Raw genomic sequence first — 12725 nt, forward strand, 5'->3', positions numbered from 1 at the left:
CCATCTGTTTTCATATCTTGAACTATGAACTACTGACTGTGGAACGGTAAGTAGTATTTGACACATGTAAGGCGCACTTTGATTCTGGACTCGGACGAGAAGTCGATTTTTTTCTCTTTTTCTTTTTGAATCAATGTGATTAATTGATCCGCCAACGCAAACATGAGTTGTTTCCCCCCAACGCCAGAGGCTACGCCTATATGTAGCCAACCGAAACGAGTACGTACATTTTTGATCCGAAGATAGATACCTACCTAAGTTAGGTACCTCTGGATGCTTTTGCAAAGGACAAGCGAAGAAAAAAACGCCCGCGACTCACGAGCCACCCGGAAGCCGAAATTCCTAGGCTAGGTAGTAAATAAGCCACGTCGAGTCGAATGGTTTTGATCTCCTATACAAAATACTCTCTCTCTCTGTATTTCTCTCTTTTTCATAGCAAGAGGGACAGGAGGTAGATAACGCCCCGCAAGTAATAAAAACGGAGAAGCTTACTTTACGTGAACTTGAGTTGTTGCTTGCTCTCCTTCTCGACCAGCTTGACCAAGTCCTTGTACGCCTCCGCGAAGTCCTCGGCGTCCTCCTCGTCGATCTTCTCGGCCTTGGTGTCCTTCTTGCCCCCCGTCCGCTTCTCGGTCACCATGACAACGCTGGTGGGCCGCTTGGTGCTGCCGGCGGCGCCGAGCTCGGCGCGCGACGCGACGAAGATGTACGGCACGTTGACGTCCTCGCACAGCACGGGGATGTGGCTGATCACGTCCATCGGGCTGATGTCGCCGGCCAGGATCACGACGCCCGGGAACGACGTGTTGCCCGGTCCGCTAGCCGGGGACTTGCGCAGCGACTTGACAACTTCCTTCACGCCGCGCTTCAGCATCTTGTGCTTCGCGGCTATAGTTAGAGAGAAATCAACGTTAGCGCTTGTGTGTGGGTTGAACTGGTAGGAAATGCGTGGGGAAGAAAAAAAAAAAAAGACATGGAGCTACCGCCGTGCAAACGAACGATATTTTTTGAGGGGAGGGGTGAAGGGGGAGGAGGAGTGATAGAGACATACCCTTCCGCACGGTCTTCATGATCTTCTTGGTGCCCTTCTCGTCCGCCAATGGCTTCGCGAAGGGTACCAGAGCACCGACTACGGGGACTAGGACCTTAGTAGCGACCTTCTCCTCGCCGCCCTTGACGACGGCGACGGAGACCGAGGTGTCGGCATCTAATTGCTCGTCGAGGGCGGCATTGACGGCGGTCTTAAGCTTCTCCTTCTTATCCTTCTTCTCCTTCTTGTCCTTCTTCGACTTCGTCACGCCGTCGGCCTCGCTGCGCTTCTTGTCCTTCTTGTCCTTCTTCTCCTTCTCTGGCTTCGTCGACCCCATCTTGTCTATTTGTTGTGCTTGACGAATATGGGAACGTAAAATACACGTGGTTCGATAGTCAAGGCGGTATGGGGGGTTTTTGTTGGCGTGGGTGGACGTTGGATCTCAACGGATCAATTTTCGAATCGTATCAATTGACCGATCAGTTAAAAAAAAAAAAAATTCGAGCTGGAAATTTTTCCTGACTGGATAGGAAAGGAAATCTTAGCAACTTTTCGCGGGGAGTGAATTTAACCAATCAGAAGCTTCGGTGCGATGGGGTATTCCCGCTTTAGTCTCCAATCGACAGGGGCTTAGTACATGCGGTGGAGCTAAGCCATTAGTTTGGAGCTTGCTTCTTCTTTACTCCTTTGAGTCCCGTCTTTTTAGCCTTCATTCAACCTCCAAAAATCAAACAACTTTATCCTCCATAACGGATAGTCAGCTAATGGCCCCAGTGCACTTTCTAGACTATCTCTATATATATTTTCATCCTATTTCATCTGTCTGTGATAAATTGTATGTTTTAATGTTACGAAATGAACATCTGGAATTATACATTGAGCCTTTTCTACAGTTGAAATATCGCCTAGTCCCGTTTGTTCTCAAGACAATTGAAGCTATACACCATCAGCAATCGTCTTACTATGTGCAAGCTCAATCCGAATTGACTTAAGCCGCAATAGTTGCACCTTCACCCAACTTACACTCATGACTTCTTGGGAAATTCAAGTTACTGCCAATCCAAACTCTGCTTTAATCGTAACTACCTTAGTAGGTAGTCTTGGAAGTTACCCAACTTGTTGATCCAATAATACCAGGCCGCTATCAAGTCTTTATTTTAGCAGGTACAATTCCTAGCTGCAACGGAAAAGGTTTAATCCAATCGAAGGGATGTTGATCCTGAAGGACTTTGCCATGCCGTTGTGGCCAGCGATAAATCTCCAGCCTGTTCTAATTATAACCGAGTATACGAGAATGCTATTCTGAATCCGGGGTATTTACGCCCCCGCCTTGAAAATATGCAATGTTACTTGGGTCTATCTTATGACATACCCTCTACATACCGCTCGGCTGCTCTCCTTTAAGGTGCCGAGCTTCTTTTACCTCCTCACTTACACAGCTAAAAGTAAATACCTACCTCCTAAGGTATTATAATATTTCCGTCATGTTTAAGGGCTCAATGACAGAATAGATACCCAAGATGAGCATTCAATTACTTAGACGGTCTCTCATTGTGGCTGTATTATGCCGAGAAACCTCTGCAAATCTATTCCGTCGGGATACCAACAGCTCTGTCAGTGGTTATGACTTCGTAGATCCTCTCATCGGTACTCGTAACGGAGGTGAGCTCACTTACAATATATTATCTAGAGAGACCGAGATATCCTAACTGAACGTTGCTATAGGTCATGTTTTCGCCGGGGCGACCCTGCCATTTGGTACGTACGATAAGCAACCGTAATGTCTATATACCTAGAGCAAGAATTAAGAATTTCTAATACGTCTTTAGGAATGGCGAAAGCGGTAGCGGATGTCACGAGCGATAATCAGGGAGGATATGCCTCAAATGGAAGTCCTGTTACAGGCTTCTCTCATATGCACGACTCGGGTACTGGTGGTGCTTCATCGCTTGGAAACTTTCCTGTCTTCGTTTATCCAGGCTGCGCAAACGATGAGATAAACGGATGTGTTTTTCCTAAAACCCAGCGCAGCGTCGAAGTCGTCGATGGGAGTGTTTCTGCGCGCCCTGGTTATTTCACCATTGACCTCGTCTCTGGTATAAGGGCCGAGATTACGGCTACAAACCACACAGCTCTTTACGACTTTACATTCTTCGGTAACGCTACGAAAAATGCTACCGCAGACGCGCCCTTGAGCCCTCTATTCTTTTTCGACTTGACCGATCTGCCAGATACCCGTCTCGATGGCAATGCATCTGTAGACCCAGAGACCGGTAGGATTTCCGGCAGCGGCACTTTTCAGCCAAGTTTTGGAACTGGCACATATACACTGCACTTCTGTGCCGACTTTGCTCAAGGACCTTCTATACGCGAAACAGGTGTGTTCGCGAACACGAGGGCTGGCAGTGATCCTAAGAATATTGTCCTGGGACGAGACAATAATTCCCCTCCTCTACCAGGGGGGGCCTACACTTGGTTTAATGAGGTTGAAACCGGTACCAAAATTACTGTTCGCGTCGGACTTTCATTCAAGAGTGTTGAGCAAGCTTGCGGGTCTGCCGAGGCGGAAGTGCCGGACTTCAGCTTCTCGAAAACTTTGGCTGCAGCAGAGGGTATTTGGAAAGACAAGCTTTCTGTTTTGAGTATTGATACCACCGGCTTCGAAGACACTGCTTGGCAGACAATCTTCTGGAGTGGTGTGTACAGGGCAATGCTGAGTCCTCAAGATTACACGGGTGAAAACTATCTCTGGGAAAGCGACGAGCCCTACTACGACTCATGGTACTGTATCTGGGACTCATTCCGAAGCATTCATCCTTTCATTACTCTAGTAGACCCGTATTCCCAAACTCTGATGATCCGCTCTCTCATCGATATCTACCGACACGAGGGGTGGTTACCAGACTGCCGAATGTCGCTTTGTAAAGGGTGGACTCAAGGAGGATCTAATGCCGATATCGTGCTGGTGGATGCGTATCTCAAGAACATCACCGAGGGTGTCGACTGGGTCACAGGGTACGAGGCATTAATCAAGGATGCAGAAGACGAACCGCCGGTTTGGGACTACGAGGGTCGTGGCGGCTTATATAGTTGGAAGAAGTATGGTTACATCCCCGCAGACGACTATGATCCGTACGGCACTGGTCTATTCACGAGAAGTGTATCCAGAACCGTTGAATATGCTTATAACGACTTCTGCATCGCCGAAATGGCAAAGTCGCTTGGCAAGCAGGATGATTACGAGAAGTATGTTAAACGATCTGAGAATTGGATTAACTTATACAATGCCGACCAGACTTCGGAAATAAATGGTAGGGACACTGGATTCACCGGCTTCCTACAGCCACGATATTTAAATGGCACTTTTGGATACCAGGATGCGGCGCTCTGCTCTCCCCTTTCATCGTTTGACTCTTGCTACCTCAACCCGGGTGGCCACGAGACATACGAGGGCAGTCCCTGGCTTTACACTTTCTTTGCACCTCACGATATGGCCACCTTAATCTCTACTCTGGGCGGAAACGATGCATTTGTCAGCCGCTTAGACTATCTTCACGAGAGCGGTATCCTCTATGTTGGTGACGAACAGGCATTCTTAACCATATTCCAATACCATTACGCAGGCCGTCCTGGTAAATCTACCGAGCGAGTCCACTACTATATTCCCAGCCAGTTCAACACCACAACGGCGGGTATCCCAGGGAATGACGACTCAGGCGCCATGGGGTCGTTCGTAGCCTTGGCGATGATGGGAATATTTCCCAATCCCGGGCAGGACGTCTATTTCATCACAGCCCCTTTCTTCCCTTCTGTCTCGATCACCAACCGCATAACAGGCAAGACGGCCACGATCAAGACCAGTAACTTCGACACCGCGTACAAGAACATCTACATCCAAAGCGCCAAGCTCAACGGGGAGGAATACACCAAGAGTTACCTTACGCACAGCTTCTTCCTCGAGGGTGGGACGTTGGAACTCACGTTGGGCGATAAGGAGAGCACCGCTTGGGGTACAGCCGATGACGATATACCACCAAGCGTAAGCACGAGTAAAGACTAGAGCCACTTGTATCTTAAAAGTTCCTAGATACATAGACTATCACTACGTGAATACCAGTACTATTAACTACCTTGAAATGAAGCACGTTGACTACCCGATTTCGTTGAAGTATTGATACATGGGTAAGTACCTTCTAGGTAACCAGGAGAATCAACTTGTTCGAAGACTTTCCTAAGTTCGTACGTTGGAAAAAGGCAATATCAAGCTTTCAGATAAACAGAGGACCGCAAGTTCGTAACTCCCCGTCGCTTGTGCATCTTGTAAGAGTGAGCAGTGCCATTAGATGCGGCCGACGAATTCTCCGACTCTAGTATAGGTCTACGACCTAAAACATGCAAGTTAATCGATTCGTTAGGTAAATACCTGGTATAGAAACAGGTTTCAACACGTTGAAAGCTGACGAAAGTAAACCTGCCTGTCTGCCGATTAGTACGCGAACCGTCGCTTTGGTTCTTGGCAGAATGACGAGGTCTCATATAGGACTGCACTGCGTTCTTTATCTTCTTCCTCCATATCAAAGCCGCGATTCCTAGGACAAGTAGAACGAGTCCCGTGGCACTAAGCCCAACTACGAACCCAGTCCGCTCTGAATAGCTGTTATGTGCCGGGGAGAGGAATTGCTCTGCGAGGCCCTCGTTGTCGTCGTGTTGGTGACTATCCGGGCAAGTGTCATAGCTGACTGGGCGGAGCTCGATAACGGGACATTGGCCTCCGTTGGAACACGGGGCCGGTTCGCTGCACCCGAGGAAGCGGAGCAGGATCGATAGGCAAATGTAAAAGGAGCCTCCGGAGGGACAGCAGAGCCCGTATTCTGGATGCGGGTTTTGGGTTTCGGGGGAAGCCATATAGAGAGGTAGGTTAGGTATGTTATAATGCTACCTATAAGTGGGAAAACGTTACGATTTAGGTAGGTACAAGGTAGCATAGCATATCGGGAAAGAAGTTATTATTAAATCTGTACGGAATCTTTGACATTTTTAACATTTTCTACGTTGAATTAGATGGTGTATTGGAAATGACTAGCTTATACGGTTGAGTTCTAGATACACCTTTGGCGGCTATTTACCGCCATGCCCTTCGATATACGAAGAAAGGAATTCTTCATACAAATCGCTTGCGCGATGATAGTTACTACCTAGCTCGCAACAATTCGACGATGCACCGCTAAGAAAAGTGCTGTCGGGTAGTTGCCTCTTCTAGAAGGCAATAAGGGTGGGAATAACCTCTTACTGGTGCTTTAAGTTTGGTACGCTAGCCTAATTACTAGCTAGTTCCTCAACAGGTACCTAACCTAAACCACAACAATTTTCTTAGGGGTGCATCGTCAAGTATACGCAGAGAGAGCACTGTCGGATGAACTTGTAGTGTAGGAAAACTGTGATGAGCCTTCAGGGGTAATCACGTGCTGACATCTAAGTACCTTAGCAGAATGGCGTCAAAAAAAGTGCCTAGTCCATTACCAAGCAGGTTATTTTGCTATACACATAACTTTACCAAATCGTCTCGTAGGCTATCAAAATGACTACTAGAATAATTATAAAAGTTTTGCTCTTTATGGAAACAATTTTTTGAATTTAATTTGTCTTTATATTCGCTGAAAAGGGTTGGTGGAAGGAACATTGGTGTTAAGCACTTATTTTACGGCATTCTGCTTAGGTACCTAAGGTACATACATAAATTGTACATCAGTCAAATTGAAGCACTTTTTGGAATTACGGAGAGTGGCTGTGTACCGCTAAGCCACGTAATTGTACAAATGTACCTAACCTTACCTAAGGAGATGCATAGGTTAAGTAATTGTACTTGTCAATTAGATTCATGGTTTAATTCAATCTGCGACATCTTTTTTTGTTCTATACATACCTAACCTAAATTACTGAGATAACTACCCCATCATTAACATTTGGTATTCCCGTTGGCGCAACGGGTTTTTACCATATTATCGAATTGACTCAATGTCTAATTGACCGTCAATTTTCGAAACCACCAGAAGTAACCGATCTTCCCGGCTGCCCCGGGTCCTGAGGCCCTCCCGATCACAGCCCTATCAGGATCCCCTCGACCCCATTTCCTAACCCGCATCGCGCCTCGGTATTCCATAGAAACAAAGTTCTTCTGATACTGAGAAATGGACGACTCCTCACCTCCCGAGAGTATCGACAACAACAAGGAAAAGAAGAAGAGCAGAAGACCCGCCAATACCGCGTTTCGTCAGCAAAGGTTGAAAGCATGGCAACCCATCCTCACACCGAAGACGGTTATCCCGCTCTTCTTCGTCATAGGAATCATATGTGCCCCAATCGGTGGGTTATTAATCTATGCCAGTTCTACAGTATGGCTATGTTTCTTTGTTTCGCGACCGGCTGGATAATTGCTGATAGTTAGTCTTGCAGGTTAAGGAATTGCGCATCGATTATACCGACTGCTTTCGGGATTCTCCCACCACCGACGACTCTGAACTGATGGATACGAGCTTAGTCTTTCCGTCCTTCAAAGACAACAACACTATCAACGCCATGTGGAAACATTCCATAACCAATCAAACTTTTGGCACCCATGTAGTTGAGAATGTCACCATGTGCACTTTGACCTTTGCGATACCTGAAGAGATGAAGCCACCTGTCCTTCTCTATTATCGCCTTGAGAACTTCTACCAGAATCATCGTCGCTATGTCCAGTCATTCTTTGATAAACAGCTTGCGGGCGATGATGTCACAATTACCGAGGTTTCCAACTCCAACTGTCAACCCTTAGCAACAACTAATGGTACACACCCGGACTCGAGAATGTACTATCCCTGCGGCCTGATTGCCAACTCGATATTCAACGACTCTTTCAGCAGCCCCCTACTCTTGAATCCGCCAGGTTCAGTCGGCCAAGATGGAGCCCCGCCTAACGAGACCTATTATATGAAGAACACTTCGATTGCCTGGGAGTCGGATAAAGATCTGTATAAACCGAGAGTGAGCAACAACTACGACAACATCGTCCCGCCCCCCAACTGGCAGGTCCGATATCCCGGCGGTAACTACTCGGCCGAGAATCCCCCGCCAAACCTGCACGAAGACGAACACTTCATCGTCTGGATGCGTACAGCAGGTCTACCGACCTTCAGCAAACTGTACATGCGGAATGATACGAGCCCGATGAAAGCGGGTATCTATTCTATGGATATTTACGACAGTAAGCCATCCGCGCGTGTTTTAAACCGTAACTCCATGTGAATTAACTAACGCAACAAAACAGATTTCCGCACAGACCAGTACCAGGGCAGGAAGAGCATCGTCATCACCACGATATCCGTCATGGGCGGTAAGAATAACTTTTTAGGTATTCTCTGGCTAGTTGTTGGCGGCTTTTGTATCGCATTGGCGCTAGTGTTCCTTATCACCAACCTCATCAAGCCCCGGAAGCTCGGCGATCATACCTATCTATCCTGGAACAACACCCCATCTTCGGCGGCCGCAAAGGGCAAGGGGAAGGCATCCGGCCCAGCGATAGGTATGGCGACTGGTCGCGATCTGTCGTAGGGGACGAATCTGCGCAGGCCGACGCCTGTTAAAAGCGACGCACGACAGGGTCGAAGTGGGATAGCTGTGCCAACAGCACAGGAGCCACTCAGGGAATTATCGATAGCAACGCCCGAGTTTGATATTCCCCCAGGAGACCAGGTTGCCTTATCAAGATCTGAGCTCCCGTGGCCGTATCTTTCCGCATCGCGGTATCAACGAATTTACGGCGGTGAGACGGATGGCGAATCCTCACGAAGAGGGGTGGGGTTCGGATTGGGTCTAAGGTGAAAAGGGGGGGAAAAAGGCCATTTTCTGAGAAGAAAGTTTGGCGGATATGACACTGGGGGTCACGTCACTTGTTTCTCTTTTATTATCTCTTTTCATTTTTTTGTCAACGGTATTCTGGAAGACAGGCATATATGCGGATGAAGGACAAGGCCCTTTCCTACCTAGCTACCTTAGGTACCTTACCTACTACTTGTACGAGTACGTTTAGCATGCTGCGACCGCCTCTATTTTTTTTTTCTCTTCCCAACGGGGCGGCTAGCAAGAAGCAATGCAGCAAGGATTGTCTAGGAGTTTGACGGCGTTTTCGGTTGCGTTTGGTGCTGAATTTGTCCCTTTTCTTTTTTTTTTTTTTCCCTTCAAGTTTCTTCGATTCAATTCGATTCGACTCGAGCTGGACAGATACCTAATTCTGATTGCCAGAACAGAGTCGCGAGTTCCGATACTTGGGGCTTCCTGCGGGGAACTTGATAGGAATGAAGAAAACAAAAAAAATCTATTAACTGTATATAGGATATTTATTATGTTTATGTCCGTGATAGTGATAGTGACAGCGTCAACATTAACGTCAGTGTTATCATGTATTTCTTCATACACCATACACCATACACTATAGGACATCACGGAATTAAGAAAAAAAAAAGTTTGATAAATGCGTTACGGTGCCGTAAAGGAAATTCGTAGCACACCATGCGATTCGCCTCCCTTCCTACTCAAGGTAAGCTACCTAGGTAGCTAAGGTAAACAGCACCTTCTCTTTTCTTCCCCCGCAGCTCTCGATCTCCGATACTATAGAACCGGGTATGTCTGCTTCTGCTTCTGCTTTTGCTTCTTCCACCCAGTAGGTTACTCCATTCGTCGAAGCCCGGTTTGCCTTTTTTATTTTTTTATTTTTACATGATAGTATACAGTTCCCGTCGATTGCCCCACAAGCAACTATCCATGATCTCAGGAAGTCCAGTCCCATCTAGAGAGCACAGCACATTCCACTACCCGCCCCTTCCTTCACGCTTGATTTGTCCCTTCGAGGCTAGATTAGGACTGCGCAGGCTCTTCTTCGACCTTGGCTTTTTTAGTCTCTTCCTCGCCGGGCGCGGCATCCTCGGCCTTGCGTTTCCCGTTAGTCTCCTCCTTCGGCTGCTGCTGCTGTTTCTGCTCGGTTTCGGCTTCGGTCTCGGGCTTCGGGTGGTCGTCCTTGGCCTTCTTGCGCACGAGACCGGACACGTCCTTGGCGCTCTTCTTCGCCTCCTCGAGTCTCGCTTCCTTATTCGCGGCCGACTCGCCGAGAGCGCTGCCGAGCACGCCGAGTACGGTGTCGTCGGCCGCGAGGACCGAGTTGACGTCCATGGGGGGTTTTCGGAGTTCCACAAGCTTTTTTGTTTTTTAAAATCGGTAGTTAGTTCATCTCATTCTTTTCTTCTTGTTCTTGGCCATTCATTATACTATCGCACGATTACACCGCGACAACAGGGAGTGTAACGGGGAAGCGGAAGACTCACCCGTTGCTCCATGTCCGCGATCAGCTCCTTGACCTCGGCGATCTGCTTCCGCGTCGCTTCGTTGTCCTCGGGCGCGTGAAGCATCGCGAGGTCGACCTCCTTAGCATCGAGCTTGAGCTTCGTGCTCACGATAGCCTTTTCTAGCTCTTCAGCCGCTTCCTTCCGTAATGCTTCGTCAACCGGTTTCGGTCCTCCTGCGCCAGCTTCGTCTTCGGCGCTCGTGGTGACGGATGCGAACTCGAGGGCTAGGGAAAGTTTGAAATGCGCTTCGGCGATTATCTCCGAGTCCTGGGAGTAAAGTCCCTCCTTGTACTTCAGAGAGGCACGGCAATCGTTAATTGCTAATGGGTACCTGCGCTGCTGTTAGAAGTCGTAGATGAACGCTATTGTTGATAAAATCTGCGAGCTATCATACTTCTCGTTCTCGAGGGAGATCTCTGCCAGAAGGTCGTGTGTATCGGCAAGGCGTTCCTTGATATGTTTGACGGTAGGACTGTCCTCTTCGGCCTTCTCTTTTCCTTTCCCTTCTGAAGTATCTTCATTTTCTCGTTCTAAAGACTTTTCGAAAAGAAGGCGTGCTAAGTCCAAAATCTCGAAGGCAACGGCTAAATCGTCGTCTTCTTCCTCTTCCTCTTCACCTTCAGCCTCCTCTTCTTCATCCGAGTCTTCAAAGTTCTCATCGCCTGTGAATTGGAATAGCGGTTTCTTAGCATCGGGCACCTTTTCATTATCGGCCCCATCCTTCGCAACAATTGCGACTTCTTCCTCCGCGTCTTTCTCTGCTTCAGCCTTCTTATCGTTGGTCGCATTGGCAGTCGATGATTCGGCTTGGGACTTCTTTCCCTTCGACTTCTTTTCGCCCGTTGGCTTCCCGCCTAGGACGTCACTTTTGCTCTGACCGACCTTGAAGAGGCTGCGTCCGTAGAGGAATAGGATATCCGCATTTTCGGGGGCCATCTCGCCATTAATCTCGGCCTGCATCTCGGTAGCTTGAGAGAATACCTCGGCTGCCTCCTCATACTTCTTTTGCGCGTATAGCGCATTAGCTCTAGCCGTTAAGTCGGCTAGCGACACGTGTAAGGACTTGGCGCGCTCTTCAGGATCCATGGGAGGTAGAGATTGGGGAGTGCCTGCGGCTGACGGAACAGCTGATGTGACGGCAGATGGAATGGCAGACAAAGTCGTAGTATCATTTGGGGTTGGTTCCGCCATTGCGATAGAGATTGTATATACGGATGAAATTATTATAATGTTAGAATTGTTATGATGGAGCTTTGTCTGAATTGAAGGTGTCGCAAAGTGGAGAGCTTATACGATAATACCCTGCCAATTATAAGTGTGTAGAGTTAAGTTATAGAGGACAATGCGACTTAGAATGGATGGTTTGATGTTGCGCCAATAGATGTGGTGGTTGTTTTTTTTTTTTTCTTCTGGTGGCGTGGTAGGTGAGGTGCGGGAGAGTGACGCGATTACCGCATGCAGACCTGCCCACGAGCCACGAGGATAGAGAGCATTTGAAGCTACCTACAGCGTGAACCGCGTCTTGGAAGTTACGGGGCGGATAGACGGGGCTTCCGTGGAGCTTGGACCACATTAAGTTAGGTAGCTTTACACTGGACAGACCTGATTACCTACATGTACGTCACTGTACTGCCTAGGTACCTGTTAGGTGTAGGGATTGTAGAGATCTGAGGGATACCATGATCCACGTGACACTGCCAAATTTCAGATTTAGATCAAGACAAGATACTACTATGTAGATCTCTGTTCAATTCGCTTAAAGAAGCGGAGCAAGTTGAAACCATGAGGATTTGTGATTGTAACTCTGACAATCCATCCTCACGCGCCTCAACTCGAACGCACTCATCCAATGTACTATATAATGTGCCCTGTAATGTGAATATCTTCGTTTTTCATTCGAGTTTCTAAAGTTCATTTAATGCTCAAGTTATGCAATGCGACAACGAATAAAATACATTAACCCAAGTTTTCGTAAAACTTTGAGAAATGTATAGGCTATCATCGATTGGAAGTCTCGTAGGTATATGATAAGTGTGTCATCAAACTAAGCGCTTGGCGTTGGAAATACGTAATGACGAACGCACAGATAACGAAGTTCGTCCCATTCTTTGCATCCGATTTGTAAGATGCTATTTATGTTACCTGAGCATGGTTCGGATTGAAATATAAACCTTGACAACGTCAAAGTTAATCCTCGATGACAGGTCAATCATTATTAAGAAGATAAAGTAATATAATCTAGATAATAAACACTATATGAGGTACTTAGGATAGTAGCAGATATATTTATTATTTCCAACTTTCTACATAGTATCTGT

General features: G+C 47.4%; 5 protein-coding genes across 5 annotated transcripts; 2 read left to right on the forward strand and 3 right to left on the reverse strand.

Moving 5' to 3' along the window:
• Positions 1-492: 492 nt before the first annotated feature.
• On the reverse strand, positions 493-1527 carry F4812DRAFT_435898 (L30e-like protein; the record flags this gene model as incomplete). The annotated part of the gene is made up of 2 exons (XM_047934799.1): positions 1052-1527; positions 493-888 (listed from the first exon to the last, which is right to left on the reverse strand). Exons 1-2 carry the CDS (start codon positions 1365-1367, stop codon positions 494-496), a joined length of 711 nt encoding a protein of 236 aa, XP_047788410.1. The 5' UTR covers positions 1368-1527.
• A 1023-nt stretch (positions 1528-2550) lies between these two features.
• Positions 2551-5090, forward strand: F4812DRAFT_452032 (glycoside hydrolase family 92 protein; the record flags this gene model as incomplete). The annotated part of the gene is made up of 3 exons (XM_047936288.1): positions 2551-2692; positions 2756-2788; positions 2860-5090. 3 exons carry the CDS (start codon positions 2551-2553, stop codon positions 5088-5090), a joined length of 2406 nt encoding a protein of 801 aa, XP_047788411.1.
• Positions 5091-5290: 200 nt separating this feature from the next.
• Positions 5291-5935, reverse strand: F4812DRAFT_461071 (uncharacterized protein; the record flags this gene model as incomplete). The annotated part of the gene is made up of 2 exons (XM_047937805.1): positions 5291-5415; positions 5530-5935. The coding sequence occupies 2 exons, from the start codon at positions 5933-5935 to the stop codon at positions 5291-5293; spliced, it is 531 nt and encodes a 176-aa protein (XP_047788412.1).
• A 990-nt stretch (positions 5936-6925) lies between these two features.
• On the forward strand, positions 6926-9274 carry F4812DRAFT_435903 (LEM3/CDC50 family protein). The gene is made up of 3 exons (XM_047934800.1): positions 6926-7422; positions 7484-8273; positions 8337-9274. Exons 1-3 carry the CDS (start codon positions 7219-7221, stop codon positions 8618-8620), a joined length of 1278 nt encoding a protein of 425 aa, XP_047788413.1. The 5' UTR covers positions 6926-7218; the 3' UTR covers positions 8621-9274.
• Positions 9275-9715: 441 nt separating this feature from the next.
• Positions 9716-12049, reverse strand: F4812DRAFT_96993 (uncharacterized protein). Its single transcript, XM_047939587.1, has 3 exons — positions 10802-12049; positions 10387-10738; positions 9716-10258 (listed from the first exon to the last, which is right to left on the reverse strand). The coding sequence occupies exons 1-3, from the start codon at positions 11596-11598 to the stop codon at positions 9923-9925; spliced, it is 1485 nt and encodes a 494-aa protein (XP_047788414.1). The 5' UTR covers positions 11599-12049; the 3' UTR covers positions 9716-9922.
• Positions 12050-12725: the final 676 nt, after the last annotated feature.

This window comes from Daldinia caldariorum, assembly GCF_022478825.1.
Source record: "Daldinia caldariorum strain CBS 122874 unplaced genomic scaffold F4812scaffold_13, whole genome shotgun sequence".
NCBI classification, from domain to species: Eukaryota; Fungi; Ascomycota; class Sordariomycetes; order Xylariales; family Hypoxylaceae; genus Daldinia; species Daldinia caldariorum.